Source organism: Myotis brandtii, unplaced genomic scaffold, assembly GCF_000412655.1.
Source record: "Myotis brandtii unplaced genomic scaffold, ASM41265v1 scaffold709, whole genome shotgun sequence".
Lineage (NCBI taxonomy): Eukaryota > Metazoa > Chordata > Mammalia > Chiroptera > Vespertilionidae > Myotis > Myotis brandtii.
Genome location: NW_005370782.1, coordinates 779,124 through 801,884, shown reverse-complemented (window position 1 = coordinate 801,884; position 22,761 = coordinate 779,124). Strand labels below are relative to the sequence as shown.

The window sequence follows — 22,761 nt, the reverse complement described above, 5'->3', positions numbered from 1 at the left end:
CCCCCGGTTCACTGTTAACCATCGGGCAATCGGAGCCTGCCAGCCTGGGGGAGGGACCGAGAAGTGGTCAGTGTGCCTCATGGCAACTGGTTGAGCGGTCGTTCTGGTCATTCTGCCATCCAGTCGATTTGCATATTACTCTTTTATATATATAGTCATATCACTACCCGACTTAAGTATCTATAACAATCTATAACAATAAAAGCATAGTATGCTAATTAGACTGGACAGCCAAAAGACCTTCTGGACGAAGCTGCGGCAGCGGTGGCTGAGGCAGAGGCGGTTAGGGGTGATCAGGCAGGCAGGTGAGCAGTTAGGAGTGATCAGGTAGGCAGGCTGGCATAGGGGTTAGGGGCAATCAGTAAGGCAGGCGAGTGGTTAGGGGTGATCAGGCAGGCAGGTGAACAGTTAGGGGCAACCTGGCAGGCAGGCAGAGGCGGTTAGGGGTGATCAGGAAGGCAGGCAAGCAGTTAGGGGCGATCAGGCAGGCAGACAGGTGAGTGGTTAGGAGCCAATAGTCCCGAATTGCGAGAGGGATGTCTGACTGCTGGTTTAGGCCTAATCCCAGAGGTCCCGTTTTGCAAGAGGGTGCAGGCTGGGCTGAAGAACCCCCACTCCCCCCATGCATGAATTTCATGCACTGGGCCTCTAGTCTCCAAATGTTTAGTGTTTCTTAAATTGTTCAAAAGTCTAAATTTCTGAACCTGGAAAGAAAGACTCTTCAAGATCTGGACCCATCTTCACTCCCCCAACCTTTCCCACTGCTTCTCTCAGAACAGCTGTTTTTCCTCTTTACATGGCAAGCTCAGCTTTACCTCTTCCTCCATTCCTGCTATTTCCTTGGCTTAGAACACTTCTATAACTTCTTCTTTTTTTGGTTGAATGAGTCCCATTTTCCCATAAAACCTCTGGCTATTTCAGCTCTAATTATTTTTCATTACCCTTGACTTACTGTAGATCCCATTATACTTGAGATCAACTTGTGTCCCTCTTCATGTAATCTTCCAATTAGTTCATTTCATGTGATCTTAATTATATATATATAATGTACTGGGGTCAATTCATATATGTAGATATATGATTTGAAAGGTGGAGACCTCATCTTTTATTCCTTATATTTCTACTGAAACTCTTGGCAAAGTAGTAAGCATTGTGTGAGCCTTCTTAAACTCTAGGAGGAATAAGAGGTCTTAAGAGGAATCTGGTTGATCAATATAAATCTGTCAAGTAAGAATACTAACTTCATAAAATTCAAAGGAACTGCTTAGATCCACACTACAGTTACTGAATGATATTAAATTAGAATGCAGTTGTCATGACTGCAATTCAATATACTTTTCAGTGTACTGTAGTGTTGGCTAAACAATAATTACAGTTTGAATATGAAATGTCAAGGCTTATTTTCAGCCCTAAAGCACCACACTTGAGATAGAAATAATTTGACCATCCATGGCAATGTCTTTAATTAAAAAGGACTGAGTCATTCATTTAAATAACACATAGATGTTTTTAAAGATGATAAGTCCATATTCAAGAAACAAGAAGTGAAGGAAGATGACAAACCTGAAACAACAGAATCTCTTGATACTTGAATTAGAAATTAAGTTGGGATAGTGGTGTCAGGGAAGATATACTACCAAACAACAGCATTATTTAGGTTCTGTGCAGGCAAGTAATAGCATGGCACAGTTTCAGCAAAGAAAGGATTCATTCCACTTAACCTACCTTTGCGAATCTTCTCATCAAGTGAGATAATGCTTCAGGGTTAGGGCATTCCAGTTTCTTAATAATCTCAAAGCTCTGATTAAGCTGAGCAAATACATCAACCACGGAACAAGAGAAGAGGGCATGATCAGATGTCTGCTGAAACTGAGGGGAGAAGGTGAAACCATTCCATTAAACACATTAGCAGGACTGTGGAGACAGTCTTCATTGTTTCACACAAACAATTAAATCTCCTATATCATGGACCTTCATATCACATACTTTCATTTTCCAGTAATAAAGTGCCTATCCATTTTTAAATTATTGATCTCCTTTTCTGGAAGATGTAGTGAAACTAATATCATGGGGCAGGCTGCTATTAATTGGTCTCTCCATTTCTAAATTGGGGAACTGCTTTTTGTTAGTTAGTTAGTTTGTTTATTTCTCATTCCCCATAAGTATTGGCATGATTTTAGCAAGCAGACTGTGGTTCAAGACTTTTGAGTTGCTTCAGAGGCATAGGGAGTGTATCTGCTCATAATTTTGGCATCTTAGAAAAGGTTATAGGACCACAAGGGAGTTTTGTACAAGTCTGTTCAACTTGTAGATTCTGACCGACTCAATTTATTCCTTATATTTCTACTGAAACTCTTGGCAAAGTAGTAAGCATTGTGTGAGCCTTCTTAAACTCTAGGAGGAATAAGAGGTCTTAAGAGGAATCTGGTTGATCAATATAAATCTGTCAAGTAAGAATACTAACTTCATAAAATTCAAAGGAACTGCTTAGATCCACACTACAGTTACTGAATGATATTAAATTAGAATGCAGTTGTCATGACTGCAATTCAATATACTTTTCAGTGTACTGTAGTGTTGGCTAAACAATAATTACAGTTTGAATATGAAATGTCAAGGCTTATTTTCAGCCCTAAAGCACCACACTTGAGATAGAAATAATTTGACCATCCATGGCAATGTCTTTAATTAAAAAGGACTGAGTCATTCATTTAAATAACACATAGATGTTTTTAAAGATGATAAGTCCATATTCAAGAAACAAGAAGTGAAGGAAGATGACAAACCTGAAACAACAGAATCTCTTGATACTTGAATTAGAAATTAAGTTGGGATAGTGGTGTCAGGGAAGATATACTACCAAACAACAGCATTATTTAGGTTCTGTGCAGGCAAGTAATAGCATGGCACAGTTTCAGCAAAGAAAGGATTCATTCCACTTAACCTACCTTTGCGAATCTTCTCATCAAGTGAGATAATGCTTCAGGGTTAGGGCATTCCAGTTTCTTAATAATCTCAAAGCTCTGATTAAGCTGAGCAAATACATCAACCACGGAACAAGAGAAGAGGGCATGATCAGATGTCTGCTGAAACTGAGGGGAGAAGGTGAAACCATTCCATTAAACACATTAGCAGGACTGTGGAGACAGTCTTCATTGTTTCACACAAACAATTAAATCTCCTATATCATGGACCTTCATATCACATACTTTCATTTTCCAGTAATAAAGTGCCTATCCATTTTTAAATTATTGACCTCCTTTTCTGGAAGATGTAGTGAAACTAATATCATGGGGCAGGCTGCTATTAATTGGTCTCTCCATTTCTAAATTGGGGAACTGCTTTTTGTTAGTTAGTTAGTTTGTTTATTTCTCATTCCCCATAAGTATTGGCATGATTTTAGCAAGCAGACTGTGGTTCAAGACTTTTGAGTTGCTTCAGAGGCATAGGGAGTGTATCTGCTCATAATTTTGGCATCTTAGAAAAGGTTATAGGACCACAAGGGAGTTTTGTACAAGTCTGTTCAACTTGTAGATTCTGACCGACTCAATAGGAATCTTGGGGCAAAAAGGTGATTGATTATTTTTTATTTAATTTTTATTTAAGCAATTTCCTAGGGTTCCGATTAGCCCTTTAAAATTGCTTTAAAAGCTCCCTGACCAGTTTGGCTCAGTGGATAGAGCATCGGCCTGTGAACTGAAGGGTCCCAGGTTCGATTCTGGTCAAGGGCATGTACCTTGGTTGCGGGCACATCCCCAGTGGGGAGTGTGCAGGAGGCAGCTGGTCGATGTTTCTCTCTCATTGATGTTTCTAACTCTCTATCCCTCTCCTTCTCCCTTCCTCTCTGTAAAAAAATATCAATAAAATATATTAAAAACAATAATAAAATAAAATTGATTTAAATTTATTTTGGTCATTAGAGGATTAAAATAAACTTTAATAAATAACAACAGCCTAACAATTCCCATTAGCTTAAAGATGAGTGATGTGACTGAATCTTGACAATAAACAATCTTAAAGTAATTGAAACTCACTCCGTCTTTTTTGTCTCTTCCTAGTGCTCCATGAAGAAACTCCATTGACACATCTTCATTTTCATCTAGCCACTGCATGACAAAAGGCTCAAACCACCTAAAAAATTAATATTACAAACTATAAAAATGTTATTTACATCTCATTAGCAGTGAATGCTGTTCCCAAATCTCTTCTCATTTTCTTTTTCCAGTTCAGCTTCCTTTAGCTTTACTTCATTAAATACATCTCCCTCTCTTTTACCTTCAATCTCTCTTTCTATATCTCTTTCAGTCTACAAAAATAAATGCTTTTTATTCTTTGCTACATTGCTATAATTTTATTTTGTGTCATTTTTCCTTCTATCTAAAGCATGGTTCCTAGTATACATTTTTGGTGAGCATTAGCTGGAAATGGGTTATTTCAGATTCTCAGTTAGGTCAGTGTCTTTATTTTGCTTTATTTTTGAAGGATATTTTTGATACTTGTAGAATTCTAAGTTGACTTTCTCTCTTCATCACTTAAAAGATATCAGTGCATTATATTCTGGCTTTAGTCATTCTCATTTAGTCACTCTCAACAGTCAGTCAAGAGTATAGTAGCTCTGGTAAAGTGTTTCCCCTTTCTTGACCCCCAATACATTTAAAGATTTTCTTCTTGTTTTTAAGGAATTTTCTATGATGTACCTATAGGTAGTTTCTTTGCATTTATCCTGCTTAGGATTTACAGGAGTTTTTGAGCTATGCCTCATGTTTTTAATTGGTTTTATAAAATTCATACCTAGTATCATTTAAAACATTGCTCTGGTATTATTTTTTTCTCTCTTCTATTATTTGGGGGTCCAATTTTTTGTATGTTAGACCTCTATAATTTTACTCATATATGCCTTGCACTAAACCACTAACAGCAAATCATTTATCCACTATTATGACTTGTCCACTAAAAGGACAAAGTTGGGCTAAATTCTTCCCCTCAAGGGACATATCAAATCATGTACATATCAAATCATGGCACATACCATGGTGTTGCATGTTACCCTTCCTCCTAAAGCTCTATGCACATTTTTATATCCCCAGTACCTCACACATGACCTCAAACATTTTTGGTATTCAATGGAACTGGGTTACCCTTCCCTTCAAGATTCAGTTAATGTGCAAACATTGGAAGAGTAATACATTACGTCAGGCTCACCCATCACATTTGCAAAGGCAGTAGCACAAGTGGAGGCCCACATGCCGTAGACCTAAATACTTAAGATTTCTAAACTAAGCTTATAAACTGCTGTATAAATGTGTTGTGGCCCTGGCCCAGTGGCTCAGTTGGTTGTAGCATTGTCCCGGTACACCAAAGGGTTTAGAGTTTGATTCCTAGTCAGAGCACATACCTAGGTTGTAGGTTCGACCCCCCCAGTTGGGGCATCTATGGGACGCAACCGATCCATGTTTTTCTCCCACAACGATGTTTCTCACTCTCTCTTTCTCTCCCTTCCCCTCTCTCTAAAAATCAATAAAAACTTATCCTCGGGTGAGGATTACAAACAAAAATGTGTTCTATGTTCTAACTCAACAAATAAACATATAGCACTTTGCACAGTGCCTGGCATATGGAAGACCTTCCTTGATGGAATAAAATAGAACTCTGATAAATATCAATGCATAGTATTACAAGTATGATTGTGTGATTACAAATGTATTTGATAGAGATATGTTTATGAAAATGTTACCTGTTTAATAATGACTTCAATTTTAATTTCTAACACATTTTTCCGGTTGAATTAAAGAAAAACATCTGATTGTATAGCTCAATATATAGAGTTGGGCAAAAGTAGTGAGGACAAGAAACACAGTTTATTCTTGTATTATTGTTTTTTAATTATTGTATTATTTTTCAGATTAACAACTGTAAACCTACTTTTGCTCCACCCACTACAAGCATCCTCATTTTCCCAAGAAAGTCTGAGTTCAAGCACTTTCACAGAAATTAATTTCATCATGTGAGCCACATCCTATCATGTATTTCTTTCTCTTTGAGTTTAGTAATAGCCAAGTAAGACATACTTGAAGAATGCAACACAATTCAATTAAACATGGTTCCCAAAGACCTGCGAATCATTTAATGTTAATGTTATAATAGACGTGTCTGTATTCAGAAGACAACTACATGAACAGATTTCAGGGCTGCATAAATCAGGTGTAATTATGTGGGACTTTGAATTGAGAACAAACTTGGGGTTGAAAATCACTACTTACAAGGAGTATTCAGGAATGGCATCCTTGAAGGCAGGAAGTTCTCGCACATATTCATTATAAAACCATTTCACTTTGAAATGCAAATTCATATAATCGGTGCTCTTACATAACCGCTGCTTTTCATGTTCTAGAACAGATAAAATCAAACATTTAATAAAGTTTGGTTTGCCAACAATGCTGCGGTGTTCCAATTTACCTTTATTAGTAGTATTTCCAAAAGGAAGAAAATCGTGTATTTGATATAAAGGCAAAGTGAATGGCTGAAGACAAACCTGAAATTTTACAAAATGTAAAAATCATTATAAATCCTATGCCAATAGGTCAAGAAGTAATGAGAAATAATTTGAATGTCTAATGTGCCTTCCTGAAAAAAAGGTGAGAACTCTGACTTTGTTTTCTATTTATCTGCAAGCTCTCATATTTTTACTACTTTGGGCCTGGTAAAAGTGCCAGAAAGCATTAAAACTCTAAGCATGAATAAAACATGAATTCAACTGGGAGACATAATCCCCTACTAATACTGGATATGTGAATGAGTAGCTCACATTTCTGGTCTGGATATTTAACACTTAAAACACTAAGATAGTTGAAAATGAGAGGAAATATATCTAACTTTTAAGCCAGATTATTTCTTCTTCATTTTTTTTAAGTTCAGCTAAAATTATTTTATACCCTGTGACCTTTTTGACATTTCTTGAGCAGATTTTTCTAATATGTGATGTTCTTTCTCGCTTGCTCAAAAAGTATAGCTTAAAATTGTATTTTGATCTGGACATACAGTACTGGGGAATAGAGACAAACAATATTACTAAACATGTTTATCTATTTTCCCCAGGCCCCCAATATTAATATCTTGGCCCATTGGGGCTTCAAGTGCAGATACAACCAAATCTAAAAATATCCCTAACTATATTCAGGCTGAAAGTGTCCTCTGAGAAGCTCCGGTCAAGATCAAGGTCTGTGAATCTCTTTTAAGCTAAGGGTTTTGACTTACAGTAGAAACATACCAGTACTATACCAGTACTTTATATTCCAGGATAAAAATACCAATTGAAGCAATTATATTGTTGTAAACAAACTAGAGGCCTGGTGCACAAGATTCATGCATGGGGGGTGGTGGGGGAGTGTCCTCTCAGCCTGGCCTGCACCCTCTTACAAACCAGGATTCCTCGGGGGAGTCTGACTGATGGCCTACATCCTTAGCAGTTGGACATCCTTAGTGCTGCCGTGGAGGTGGGAGAGGCTCCCGCCATCGCCATTGCACTTGCCAGCTGTCAACCTGGCTTCTGGCTGAGTGGTGCTCCCCCTGTGGGTGCACACTGACCAGCAGGGGGCAGCTCCTGCATTGAGCTTCTGCCCCCTGGTGGTCAGTGTGCATCATAGCGACTAGTCGATTTGCATATTAGCCTTTTATTATATAGGACTGAGGATATCCTTGCCTCTCAAAACCTGACTATAGAGAGATTTAAATCCAAGTGATAAGCAAAAGAAGAAACAACCCCAAATAGAACATTTTCAAATTGTCTAAACAATAATTAAAGACAATCTGTAGAACTAAGAGAGAGAACACACACAGAGAAACAAGAGTAATAAACTAATACTCTAGAACAAACTCCCAAACAAAATTATGAACTATGTGATATTTTGCTTCAACTCCCTCCAAATTAAATGCCACCTTTGCCCCTATCAGTGTTGTCTCTCCCCCTGTCCTTACCCCTTCTGATTTCTAGTGTCCTTTCACATCTTATGAGGAAACGTTTATCTGATAAACTCATAGATAATAATTTAATGCAATACAACCCTGAAATCCAGATAAGGGAAGTCTTTTGCCCCGGAGCCCACACATTAAGAGGGTTCTCTATTTATCACAAATGCACACTCAAAAATTAAATAGTTTCTGGCATCCTCTGTCACTTGGGATCCCATACCTGGTGCTGGTACAGAGCAAGTCAGACTCTAAACATCTGGCCTTGTAACTAACACCACCTGCTCTTATGATTAACACCTGTTTGAAATGAATAAAACTAAAAAAAAAAGACCGTACCCTTTTATGTAATTATGTTTACTTTGAATTTTTATTAGTTCACACAAACACTCCATCCATGCTTTTGTTCCGGCCCTCCGGTCCAGTTTAAGAACCCATTGTGGCCCTCGAGTCAAAAAGTTTACCCACCCCTGCCTAAGCCCAAGAGAAACACTTTGGACTGTCTTTTGTTCTCTATCCTAAAAACAGAAGGTGACTGTGAACAAATGCAACCAGATTGCCATTGCTGACAACAGACACAGATACTGCTTTGGAGCATGGGAAGGACTTGGAACCATGGAAGCATTTAAGTAAGAAAAAAACAAACTAACTCATCAGGTTCTTCCTCTGGGTAGCATAAATACAATCAATTGTTGCATAACCAAGCATTATTTTCAAGTATTAATAACACCCATTTTCTTTTGTCTAATTCATGCATTCAAAGGCACTCGTCCAGCAATGTGGCATGCTGCAAACAGGTGTACATGCTGCCTGGAAGCAGCTTTAAATATTAAATGATTCATATTACTCTCAAAGTTTGTGTGTATATGTATAGTTTCAGATATAACATACATGAAGCCTGGTATTGATTCTTTGCCAACTAGATGACTATTGAAGAGTTTGTTTGTTTTTGAAATTTAGATTAAAGAAATTTAACTCATTACATTTTAGCTTTATTCAAATAATTTACATAAACATTTATATGAATAATTACTTGTATTTGTCCTCATTTTATTAACTAGTTTTAATATTTTAGAGGGCAATAGCTTTCTAAAAACTATTTAGGAACTATATCTAAAAGCACATGGATGTAATTTAAATTTCTAATATTTGTATTTATAGTTTATTTTGAATTGCATCTTTTTATAAAATACATATTCAAATCATGTCCATTTTGAATACAATACCTTTTTTTAATCCTTTAAATGTCAAGAATGTGCATAAATTGAGATTGGATGGAAAAAAATAAATGAACCTCAGGAAAAAGGCTGAAAATAGAAAAAAGTTCAATAACAAGGTATTCTTACTTTGTTTAAACAGAAAAAAAGAGAATAGAAAGGTTATATTTCAACTATTTTATTATAAGAACATAATTAGTAATTTTGCTGAAATAAAGGTAAAATATATATTTTTCTGAAGGGATATCACATTGATATGAAAGTAAGTTTATGTGTTGAAGTAGAACATTGAACACACTTTATATAACAGTTTATTAGCTTGATTTAGAAATCATAAGCATTTAGGTCTATGGCATGTGGGCCTTCACTGTGCTACTGCCTTTGCAAATGTTAGGAGTGAGCCTGACTTAATGTGTTACCTCTTTCAAGAGTGTTTGCACATTAACTGAATCTTGAAAGGAAGAGTAACCTAGTTCCATCCAATACCAAAAATGTTTACTTAGCATGTATTGTGCCAGGTCATGTGTGAGGTACAGGGATATAAGAATGAAGGACTCATAGAGCTTCAGGAGAAAGGGTGGTATGTGACAATATGGCATGTGCCATGTGCCATGATTTGATATGTACAGGAGACTGGTCCATTAAGGAGATTAATTTAGCCCAACTTTGTGCTTTTAATAAATGATTCAATAGAGAAATGATTTGATATTAGTGGTTTAGTGCACAAAGTAGAATTTGAGTAAGAGGACACGTGTTACATAAAATAAGATTTCTAATTTATAAGAAATACTACTTAATATGTATTTGTCTCTTTGTGAAATGAAATAACTGTGCTTTTAATTAAAACCTTGGGTTTTATCCCCTTCTCTACTTATATTTTTACATGTTTTATTGTTAGGTTTGAGTGAACCTTAAATTCATGCTGTGCCTTAAAAGCAAAAGGGTCACCATCCTGGCCAGGTGGCTCAGTTGGTTGGAGTATTGCCCATACACCAAAAGCTGGCCAGTTTGATTTCCAGTCAGGGCACTTCCCAGGTTTGGGCACATATAGGGAGCAACCAATCCATGTTTCTCTCTCTCTCTCTCTCTCTCTCTCTCTCTCTCTCTCTCTCTCCCTTCTTCTCTCTCTAAATAATAAAAGGCTAAAATGCAAATAGACTGAACGGTGGAATGACCGGTTGCTATGACGAGCACTGGCCACCAGGGGGCAGACGCTCAACACAGGAACTACCGCCTGGTGGTCAGTGTGCTCCCACAGGGGGAGCACCGTTTCAGCCAGAAGCCAGGTTGACAGATGGTGAGTGCAGCGTCGGTGGTGGGAGCCTCTCCTGCTTCCACGGCAGCACTAAGGATGTCCTACTGATGGCTTAGGCCTGCTCCCATCAGTCAGACATCCCCCAAGGGCTCTTGGTTTGCAAGAGGGTGTAGGCCAGGCTGAGGTACCACCCCCCCCACCACCCCCAGCAAGTACAGAATTTCGTGCTCCGGGTCTCTAGTCAACTGTATTTATACTAGTGGCCCAGTGCACAGATTCATGCACATTGAAAGGAAATTAATTAGAAGAAATATTTTAATAATGCTATTTGCCCTTTCTCTATAATAGAAGTATCAGAGATGAAAGAAAATTAGTAAAATGTATATGAAAATAATATGTAAATTGCTAAATAAATAAACAATAACAACATGATATAACAACAACAAAGACATGACATAAAAACAAAAACATGATATAAAAACAACAAAAACAGGTATAAAAACAACATTGATAAAAACAATGACTGATAAATTGATTAAACTTATTCTAATATATCCCTGTATACCACATTAAGAGTAAAAATACTTTCAGAGTGCTTGACTAATTTCCCTTGTGATGAAGTATTTACAACTTTAACTCTAACATCATATGCTCTTTGAACTCCAGAGAAAGAAACATATAACTGATCATGTCTGAAAATGGGTTCAGGCAGGAATATTCCTACTCTCTCTAGAGTTTGTCCTTGTGATTTATTAATAGTCATCACAAATGCTGGCATCACAGGAAACTACCTTTGAATTAATTTAAATGGGAGGCCAGTGTCAGAAGGGGACAAACATTGTGTATGCATGAGTCAACGTTTATTTTTAAATTGCCAGTGCGCATCATATGTACCAGCCAGTCCGTCGGTCAGATAGATGGTCGGTCACTTAGCCTTTTATATATATAGATCCTCAGGTGAGTATAAAAAAGAAAAAGAAAAAGAAAGGCTCATCCATCTCTGCCCCTTGCAATGAAGACACCTCTATACTTTGGAAAGCAGGTAAAAGGTAGCTCTGAGCAGTGTCCCAGTTAGTTTTCCAGGCACGACCTTAAGTTTATTTGCTTAACGCACTTAAAATTTACTTTTCCACAACTGCAGAATGTCTTTCCTTCCTCCTTACCTGGGCACGCTGCTTGGAACTTATAGACCTCCCCAAGCGCATTCTCTAGGACTCTGCAAGCTCCCTAGATTCTCACAGGTCCAGAAAAGAAACACTTGTATATGCCTAATGTTCTGTAGCCACATATTAGCCAGGCCATGTCCCCTTTCCCCCCAAATCCCATCTATCCATTGTAAATTGATATGGGAAAGGAGATAGAAAGGATACAGATTGTTTTTTAAAAGAGGAAATCTGGCCCAGCTGGCATGGCTCAGTGGTTGAGCATTGATCTATGAACCAGGAGGTCACAGTTTGATTCTGGGTCAGGAAGCATGCCTGGGTTGTGGGCGTGGTCCCCAGTGTGGAGCATGCACGAGGCAGCTGATCAAGGATTCTCTCTTATCATTGATGTTTCTGTCTCTCTCTCCCTCTCCCTTCCTCTCTTGTATAAATCTTATCTAATAAAGAGGGAATATGCAAATTGACCATCATGCCATAACCATCAAGATGACTGCACCCACAGTGGAGGCAGAGATTCTGTAACACAAGATGGCTGCGCCCACAGCAGAAGCCTATAACGAGCTTTAAACAGCAATCAGAAGGGACCTAAGGCTGCGTCCCCGCCCAGCAGTGCTTGGCGGGGGACCTCAGGCCGCGCCCCCAGCCCCAGCGCCGGGCTGGAGCACCTGAGGCCATGCCCCCCACCCACAGGGCTTGACAGGGGACCTCAAGGTGTGTCCCCCACCTCGGCCCGGGACAGGGGACCTCAGGCCGCAATCCCCACCCTGGCACTGGGCCAGGCAACCTGAGGCCACACCCCCCCACCTGGCTCAGCTTGATGGGGGTGGGGCCGGCAGGATCTGGATCTAGCCTAATGGGGGTGGGGCCGGCTGGGTCTGGGTCTCGTGCGATTTCGAGGCTCATGCGAGTGGGCGGGGACTTGACTCTGTGGGTCCCGCGGCATGCCCCAGACTCTGACAGGAGGAAGATTTTCATATACATTTTACTAATTTTCTTTCATCTCTGACACTTTTATTATAGAGAAAGTGCAAATAGCAATATTAAAATAGTTCCTCTAATTAATTCCCTTTTAATGTGCACAAATTTCATGCACCAGGTCACTGGTAAAAATATATTTAATAAAAAAGCAATTCTGGTTTTGTTATAATCTAGAGACCATCCATTCTAGTTCCTAAGAATATACCTGACATAATTTAACCTATCAGGGTTTCACCCAGTTCCTCTGTGAAAAAATAACTTGGAAGAATTACTAATAGTTTTCTCCTTACAGAATTGCTTTCACACTCATAGCAATTGGTTCCTACCCCTTTAAGTCATGTATCTCTCATGGATTGTCAACTGATATTTACTGCTCTCTGTAGGCAGAAACAGGAGACTAGTATCATCTGTTTTCATATCCTGTCAAGTAAACAAGAGTAATTGACATTTTTACATGCATTATGCACTTCAGCTGATACAGCCAGAGTTATTCAGTTTGTTTAGTTGGTGATGTAGATTTGATCTTAGGGAAAATGGAAACAAAAATGGTAAGGGTATGCAATTGTATAATAAGGCCTGCCTGTAATGCTTGTCCTTAAGTAGCAAATATTCACTATAATCTAAACATTTTTCAGTAGTGGTTTGTAATCATCATGAACCCCAGTATTTGCAGCAGGTTAAACTGGTTACCAAATTATGTCCTTTTTCTCCTGGGCACACAACCAGACTACATTTTCCAATCCTCCTTGCAACAGGTATATCCTATAACTGAATTTTGGGCCAAAAGTAACATTGCCACTTCCAGTCATGCCCTAAAACAGCTCTTGTGTAAAATTCTCCCTATTTTCCCACATTAACTGGCCACATATAGAAGATCCAGCTGAGGATTGGAAGGAACAGAACTACAAAAGGATACAAATCTGGGTCTTTGAGCTACTTCTCAGAGGAGCTCCCTAATGTGAAATGCAGTAACTCCCTCCTTATCCACGATTTCACTTTGCATGATTTCACTTACCCACGGTCAGAACATATTAAACAGAAAATCCCAGACATAAACAATTCATAAATTTTAAATTACATGCAGTTTTTCTTAGCGTGATGATGTCTCACACTGCACTATTTCATTCACCCTGAATAGGAATCATCCCTTTTGTCTAGCACATTCACACTGTCTATACTCCCTGCCCACTAGTCACTTAGCAATCGTCTCTGTTATCAGATCACTATCAGTGCTATCACATGTTTGCATTCAAGTAACCATTATTTTCCTTACTAATACCCCCAAAGTGCAAAGAGTAGTGATGCTGACAATTCAAATATTCTAAAGAGAAACCATAAAATGCTTCATTTGAGTAAAAAGATATGTATGTTTAAGAAAAAAATCATAGTATGTACAGAGTTTGGTATTATTTTGGGTTTCAGAAACCTATCCCTAGTGGATAAGGGGAGACCACTGTGCCTACTTTACTTGTACAAGTCAGAAATAAACAAATGGTACTCTGTTAAATTGTATGGAGTCAGGCTACATGGGTTAATGGTCTATTGTATCACAAAGATATTTTCAATTTATTAATTAATCTCCAAATTTCTCTTTCTAGTTTACACACACACACACACACACACACACACACACACACACACACACAGACACAAGTATTCGGGCTGTCCTCTTGCTTTGTGATACTATATTAGCATAAGAACCTCTAGCAGACCTCGCTGTGAATTAATCCATCATCACAGAGGAAATCAGTTAATAAAACCTGTTAAATTGATGTTAAGAAAATACTAGGTAGGCTCTGAGAGAAGAAGAATCATGAAAGTAAAATATATAGACATTGTGGATAGAAAAAAATCACTATTTATCTTCCTATCAGCCTTGTTTCATACTTGTGTACTCCCAGCTATATTCTCTGTAGTTATTATTATCACTTAAATGATTCTATAAAAATAACTATTACTGTTCCAAATCCATGTCTGTTTTTCTCATGTCCTCCTATATTCCTCCCATATATAATTATATATTATGAGATATTTTAAATAAACTAAAGTACATCCTAACTATTGCCTACCAAATATCAATGTAAGATATTATAATATCACATTTAGAAACATACTCTAAATTATCTTTAATTCTACCTAAATTATCTTCTGCTTAGTAGTAGACCACATTGACAAAATTGTATCTACGGGTATTTCATATGATGAGAATGACTCCTAGAATTTATTTAGCCATCAATCCTCCTGCAGTTTTAATTTTGGCAACAAAGATTTAACTAGCTAATTACATTTACTAACTACAACATTTAATTAGTTTTCCAAACAGTAGTATGGTAATTTTCTACAAAATTTAATTTTTGAATATCAATGAGAATTATGAATATTGTACTATCAGAATAAAAATGCTTTATTAAAGTTGTACCAAAAAAAAAAAGCTTAGCAATTTAGAAAAATTTTCCTCTTTTGCTTTAGATGGTATGAACCAGTATTTATTGAAAAGAATATATTGTCTTCTGAAAGTTAGTGTTTATGCATGGAGTTTTGTGTAAAATACAGAAATCTACAATATGTATCAGTTTCGGAATAGGAGTGGTATACTCCTAATCCATTCTTGTATCAAAAGCAAATTGGCTCTGCATTGATGAGTCTGTTTCTATTTTGTTCTTTAGTTTATTTTGTTCAGTAGATTCCATATAGGAGTGAAATCATATGGTACTTGTCTTTCTCTGACTGGTTTATTTCACTTAGCATAGTGCTCTCCAGGTTCATCCATGCTGTCTCAAAAGGTAAGATTTCCTTCTTTTTATAGCTGAGTAGTATTCCATTGTGTAAATGTACCACAGCCTTTCTATGCACTCATCTACTGATGGACACTTGTATTTTAAACAGAGAACAGACTGACAGCTATCAGAGGGGAGGAGGTTTGGGTAGCTGGGTGAAAAAGGTGAAGGGATTAAGCAAAGAAAAAAAAAGCCCATTGACACAGACAATAGTATGGTGATTACTAGAGTAAAAGAGGGGTGGGGGTAGGTACAAGTGGGTAAAGGGGAGACTTGACTTGGGGTTTTGAACACACAATACCATATACAGATGATGCATTATAGAGTTGTACTCTTGAAACCTATATAATTTTTTTAACCAATGTCGCCTCAATATATTCAATAAATTTTTTTAAAAAGAAGTGCACATCTGGCAGGTAGTAAGAGCTCAGTAAATGTTGATGATTGGGATGTGAGTGGTGATAATTTTGGTCTACTTAGTCAAAGACAGAGTGTGTCTTTGAGGGGACAGGAAACTTCAAATCACAAGTTCTTTCAGAAAAGTTATTTAATTTCACTTTTAATTAATCAGTTCTATAAAATGTATGGATTGTCTATTATGTACAAGAGTCTTTCTAGGCACTATTCATGTCTCCAAGGTGTTTAGAAGGGGGGATAAGACAACTCCATATATAATTCTAACATCATGTAGAAATAATTTTTTTCTTGACTAATTTCTCTGACTAGAACTTCTAATACTATGTTGATCCCGGAGAGCATTATGCTAAGTGAAATAAGCCAGTCAGAGAAAGATAAGTATCACATGATTTCACTCATTTGTGCAATATAATGAACAACATAAACTGATGAATAAAAATAGATCCAGAGACATGGAAGCATCGAACACACTATCAAACTTCAGAGGCAAGGCAAGGGGGTGGGGGTGGGGGGATAAGAGATCAACCAAAGGACTTGTATACATGCATATAAGCATAACCAATCAACACAGACAATATGGGGGTAAGGGTCTGTGCTAAGCAGGGTGGGCTGAGAGAGATCAATGGGGGAAAATAGAGGCATATGTAATACCTTCAAAAATAAAGAACTAAAAAAAAAAAATACTATGCTGAATACAAGTGGTGATAGTGAGCATCCTTATTTTGTTCCTGATCTTAAATGAAAATCTTTCAGCTTTCACAATTGAGTTTGACCTTTGCTACTGTATATGGATTTTATTATGTTTAGGTACATTCTTTTATACCTAGTTTCTTGAGGGTTTTTATCATGAAAGAATGTTGAATTTACAAATGCTTTTTATGCACTTATTGAGATAATCATGTGATTTTTATTCTTTATCCTGTTAATTTTGGTGTATCTCGTTAATTAATTTTTGTATGTTCAAACAATGTTGCATCCCTGGAATAAATCCCAGTTGATCATAGAAAAAAAGAAGCAAATTGGCTGCCAAAAATCATCACAGTGTCATTTGCTATTTCTTCATTTGTGGCATCATTTTATTGCATAAACACTGTGCTGTCCTATAGTTAGTAGCATACAGTTTTGTAGGACTATCACAAACATCTGTCTAAATGTTTGACAGCCTGGAAGTTCTGGAAGGAATCTATATATATAAAAGGCTAATATGCTAAGTGTCCTTCCCACTGTCTGACAGGTCACTATGATGCGCACTGACAACCAGGGGGCAGACGCTCAGCACAGGAGCTGCAGTGATGCACACTGGCCATTTACAGAGAAACAGCAGCGTGGACCTGGCCGTCAAAGCAACACTTGGCTTCCCCCAAGTGGAGCACAGGCCCCACTCCACTTGGAGTGACAGCCCACCAAATCACAGCCAATGCTGCCTTGATCCCATGGCCAGCCTGGAAACGGTTGCTATGGTCACTGGGTAATAACATCACATAGCAACGCCCGGCTTCCTCTCCCTAGGGCCTAGCCACTAGCCTCCTTGCAGTTTCTTCAGCTCAGGAACACAACTTGCTTTATAGCCAGGTGGAAACATTTACTCTGTAACCAAATGTCTGTGAAGTGTTTTCCCATGCCTCATCTTATTTGATCCTCACAGAAGTCCTGGAGTAGGTAGATAGGAGACTAGGTGGAATCCTATTTTCTTTTCATTAGCCAGAAAATGAAGATTTAGAAAGCTTAGAAACTTGACCCAACTGAAAAGAAGTAAGAAATGGTGGACCTTGAAAATGACTTCAAGTTTTCTCACTGTGCAGAATATAATCAAACACTGCTGCAGATAAATATTTTATCCTTTGATCTCCCTGCATGATCTACAATAATAATCTGCTTTGTGTTGATATTTACTGCTGTGTTGCTGACAATTACCTGAAAGAGAAGTTGGGGTGCTTCAATGGGCTGGAAAAAGTTTAGCTAAATCAGAAAGCAGGTCTAATTAAGCAAGTTTATTCTATATATATAAAAGGCTAAGTTGACTTGCGCATGTGCAACACACATAAAGCTCTTGCTAGCGATCGTGAATTTGGTTGACACTTCTATTATAGAGAAAGGACAAATAGCATTATTAAAATATTTCTTCTAATTAATTTCCTTTCAATGTGCACGCATTCATGCACCAGGCCACTAGTATAAAATAAAAAGCCAGTAGTAGGCCCAATGCATTGAGGCTTTGTGCGATATTATGTGCTCACCTAAAACCTCATTACCCAGAAGTTTTGGTTCTAAAAACAAATATGGATCAGACTTTTATAGATAACATGCACATATAAACATCTATTAAAGATAATCATAAATTCATATTAATAGTATATTGATGAGATCATGGTCTCTTTATACACTTAGAATGCTAAGTCATGTAACTAGAAGAAAACAGAATAACAGTTATATTTTTCCATTTCAGAGCAGCTCTATAAAGGTCTTATAATATCAGCACATCTTTAGAGTGAGAAAGTACCTAAACTCTGGCTGCCAAAGTCAGCTATGGTATAAACAAGGTATGAAGCTTGGAGAAATAAACATTTTAATAATAAATGACTATGCATAACATGTTTGCAAAAAGTAACTTAGACCAACGTGAAATGTCAAAAAAGAAAAATCAGCAAACAAGAAAATAACCCACTATCCACAATCTTACATTATTGTACACAACTTAGGAATTAATGACTCTGAAGGAACAAATATCATTAATTTTTATAGGGTAAGAAAGAAGATGCTGAAGTTTCTTTCATGACACATTTCTGATAACTAAGTCTTAGCAAATCACTATTTAAAAAGCCAAGCAAACTAATAAAATATTGCCTTATTCTATGACCACTGAAACTGATGCCAGAGAGTTTTGCCCCTGAGAGGAGTAGCTGGGTAGTCCCACTCATTATTACAGCCAGTCTCTCAGCAGAATCCCAGGGTGAAGTCAGGCTCCCCGGGTTCATTAAACCAGGAAGGATGGGGTCAGGCATACTTCATAGATAGACACCATCTCTGACATATCTGCTTAGAATTCTGGTGGAGATCAATAACCGACAAATCTAGACTAGTGAGTTTAGAATAAGATCTTTCTGTTGAAAACAAAACCTTTGGAACGCTTTTCTATCTCTGAATAAAAAATATTCATTAATAAATGGGCTGTATAATGCAATCATGCTTTTTGACTTCAAACTTTTCTTTGCCCAAATTAAACAGTACAACATGAAAATTTCCCTATAATCTTCATCTATGACACCAACTCCTACATCTGTGAAGTATTTTGCAGCCAAGCAAAAAACTGGAGCTACTCTCCCATAACACAAGGAAGAAAGAATATACCATCTCATGGTATGACTTGGAAGAATGCTGCATGACTTGTCTGAGCCATAGTCCTTGGAAAATCAGAAAGCACTATGAAGGCAGACCCACATAATCTGGTGTTAGGAAACTAGAGATGGATAATTATAAGGTAAAAAATTGGATGCAATGGGAAAGAGTGTTCAAAAAGATAGAGACAGCCAATAGTCTGGAACACAATGGTAAAATAGAGGCATCCAAAGAAGCTATTGTCATTAACTGACAAGTCAGTTAGCAAGGGTATAAAAAAAAGCAACAAAAAACAAGCTTCACTTACACTGTATTTTTACCCGGAGTCCTAGCGATAGATGTACTGCAGGGAATTTCTGCAAGAATTAGAACTAGCAACTAAAATGTGGATTTCCATCATTTATACAACTTATATTTATTGTTTATCTAATATGAACCAGGTACTATTCTATATACTGAGAGTACAGCACAGAAAAAAACAGTGTATCCATCACCTTGGAATTTTTATACAGTGAGGAGAAGCAAACAATTCAAACTGTTTAATATAATGTGAGGCAGTGGTAAGTGTTAAAGTGGAAAGTAGGAAAATTATGCAGAATAAGGAAGTAAATGAGCTCAGAGTGCCTTTTACAATAGGGCATTCGGGTAAGATCTCTAATGAGGTGACACGAAAGCAGAACTGAGTGAGCATTTCAGGGAGAAAATACGCAAGTGAACTGGCTCTCAAGCAACACAGTGTGCTTAAGTTCAAACAGATGCAAGGAGGGCAGAGGGGCTAAAGCAGAGTCAGGGAGTGAAAGCGGTGAGAACCGACTTCAGAGAGAAGCCAAGGCCAGGTCACATCGGACCTTGTGGTCTATGAGACAGACCACTCCCTGTAAGATTTATATATAACGCTGGAGGATTTTGTAAAACGTCACTTTGGTTGCTGTCTGGGAAAGAGATTATAAGGATGCAAAAGTGAAAGCAGGAGTGGTTTATAGGAGACTACTGAGCAGGACAAGCAATGGATGGCAGGGGCAGCTTGGACTTGAGTGGTAATAGTGATGATTGTGTTGGAAGTGAGGAGGCATGGGGTCTAATATTGGTTCTGTGTCTTATCATTACACAACCGTGCTTCTCACCTCTTCCCTTCCTTGGTAAGCTCTCTAAGAACAGATATAACAACTTACTAAAATTTTTATTTCCCACACCACCTTGTCTGGTTAGAATCACAGATGGATAGAGGGAGGGATAGATGGAAGGGCAAAAATGTAAACAGCTCTTTTGCCATGTCAATTCCCTTATTTTCCTCACTCTTATTGAAAACAGAATGGTTCATCAATCATACTGGTAGAGGACGTGTTCAACATTGGACTTGGTCTACAAGTTTGCTGGTTTATAACTTCACATGGGGAAAAGTCACTGCTGTGTCTTAAAAAGATAGGTCTAATTTTCCGTATTAAAATAAAAGGCCCTGTCTATGTCAATAAAAGTTTTATTAAGAATTGCCAATAAAATATAAACATAATTTTTCTTCCATATACATATAGCTCATATAAACTACTCTTAATCAGTTACTTGTATTTCTCAGAAGTATGTAGATTTTATGGCAAAATCATTGTCTGTAACTTTTTCTTAAAAGACTCAAATCTTTATGGATTTCACATCTTATAGTTTCCTGTATATTTTCTCATTACTTATTTAAATGTACCTGTAGTTTAGATTCCTTTTGTAAGATAAAATTGATTTCTATCAATTATTTACAGCATACAAAAATAAAAGGTAGGGCTTTTTCTTTGTGGTGGATATTAATGAAGCTATTTTTTCTTCAGCTTCCTGAGTTGGCATCATCTCTTTATTACTTACAGGGGAAATGGAAACAATTGATAAGTCATGAACAAAGGTGAAAAATGCTTTACATAATTTATATTTTAGATAGAAGTGGTTAAAACATCCTAAATATTTATTACTTTTGGTTTTATTATTGGTGATAATATTTATTTTTAACTTTACTGATAATTTCTTTAGAATTATCCTTAAACATATGAAAAATGCATATCTTCATTCATATTTAAAGAAATAAAAATGTATTGAGATGGAATTTCTCTATCAGATTAAAAAATATAAACTATACCTTTTGTTTTTTAGGGAACAATTGGCAATATATGTCAAAATTTTAAATGCCAAAACTTCTGGCAATTTTACTTCTAAGAATTTTACTTTTAAATATATTTGCACATGTAAACAAAAAGTATATTTCCAAAGGTATTTATCTTAGCAAAATACTAAAAATAATCTATGTATTTATTGATCTGGAAATACATGTTTTTGTGCATCCATTATATTGAAAATAGAATTTACTCCAAAGAATGAGGTAGATTCTAAATATGTTTATATAGTATGAGCCCCAAGTTATACTGTTAAGGATAATAGCAAGGTACATTGGAGTACTAGTATAGATAATATATTACCATTTGTGTGAAAACGACAAATATATGTACATACATACATGCATATGCTTGGAACATTTTTGAAAATACACAAGAAACTTGAAATAGTGATCATATTTGGGGACAATGACTGATCAGGTATCCAAGAAAAACTTTATACATAAACTTTTGTCCTAATTATACATCTATTACACTTTCAAAAATGAATACCTTTTTTTAAAAAATACCAGAAATAGTAAAGAACAAAATGGAAAATTTAGAAATACAAGCAAGTAATTTGAAGAACAGCTTAAAATTTTTCAGAATGTAGGGATAATTCTTAGAAGATTAGACAATAAATGACTGACATGGAAATCAGAGAGACTTCTACTACTGGACAGCAGATCCAACATAAGAGAAAAAGTTAAACAAATGGAGCAGAACAATAAAAGGCACAATTAAATTATTTTGCGGTAGGGGGAGGGGAAGAGCAAAACAAGTATGAAGTTAAGGAATTCTCCACTAGTAAAGATACTCACATCTAAATACTAATGAATAGACACATTTGGCAAAATGTTTGAAGGAATAAAATAAGCAATTCTTACAGGATCCTAAACAGGAAGACAACATATATACAATTACAACAGGCTCGCCTGTGACTCTTGTATTCACTAGAAGCTGTGGGATAATGAAACAACATATATAGAGTCATGAGAGGAAAATTTTCTGAGCACTGAAGAATTACATATTCAGTCATATTTTTGACAGGAAGACAAAGTACACACAGCTGAACTAGCTGGCTCCAATAATAAATATGCAAAGATATCAAGGCATTGGTTCATTATTTCTATCATGAATCACTATTTTTCATTACAGGAATAAATTTGTTTTTGGGCATAAGGAGTTCTTATGTTAAAGCCTCTCTCTCCCCAGATTCAGAGAAATCTAATTAAATAGGAATTAAACTTGTTACAAAAGGATGAAACAGCCACCTATCTTTGCCAAGAAAAAGGGTGAAAAGGTGAAGGGATTAAACAAAGAAAAAAAACAAAACAAAACACAGACACAGACAACTTTATGGTGATTGCCAGAGGGTCTTGGGAGTGGTGAACACACAATCTACACTAATAAAAGAGAAACATGGTAATTGGCGTACGACCGCTACCCTTCCCATTGGCTAATCAGCATATCCTTATGCAAATTAACTGTCAGCCAAGATGGCGGCCAGCAGCCAGGCAGCTG

The 22,761-nt window shown here is 37.0% G+C and overlaps 1 protein-coding gene across 1 annotated transcript in view; it reads right to left on the bottom strand.

Annotated features, from left to right (window-relative positions):
• UNC13C (unc-13 homolog C (C. elegans)) overlaps positions 1-22,761 on the bottom strand; it is a 557,952-nt gene that overhangs the window by 105,795 nt on the left and 429,396 nt on the right. The window contains exons 19-21 of the mRNA XM_005882381.2: positions 6,261-6,387; positions 4,035-4,131; positions 2,949-3,092 (exon numbers count right to left, since the gene is read on the bottom strand). Of these exons, the coding sequence (XP_005882443.1) occupies positions 2,949-3,092; positions 4,035-4,131; positions 6,261-6,387 (368 nt within the window). The remainder of the gene's footprint in view (positions 1-2,948; positions 3,093-4,034; positions 4,132-6,260; positions 6,388-22,761) is intronic.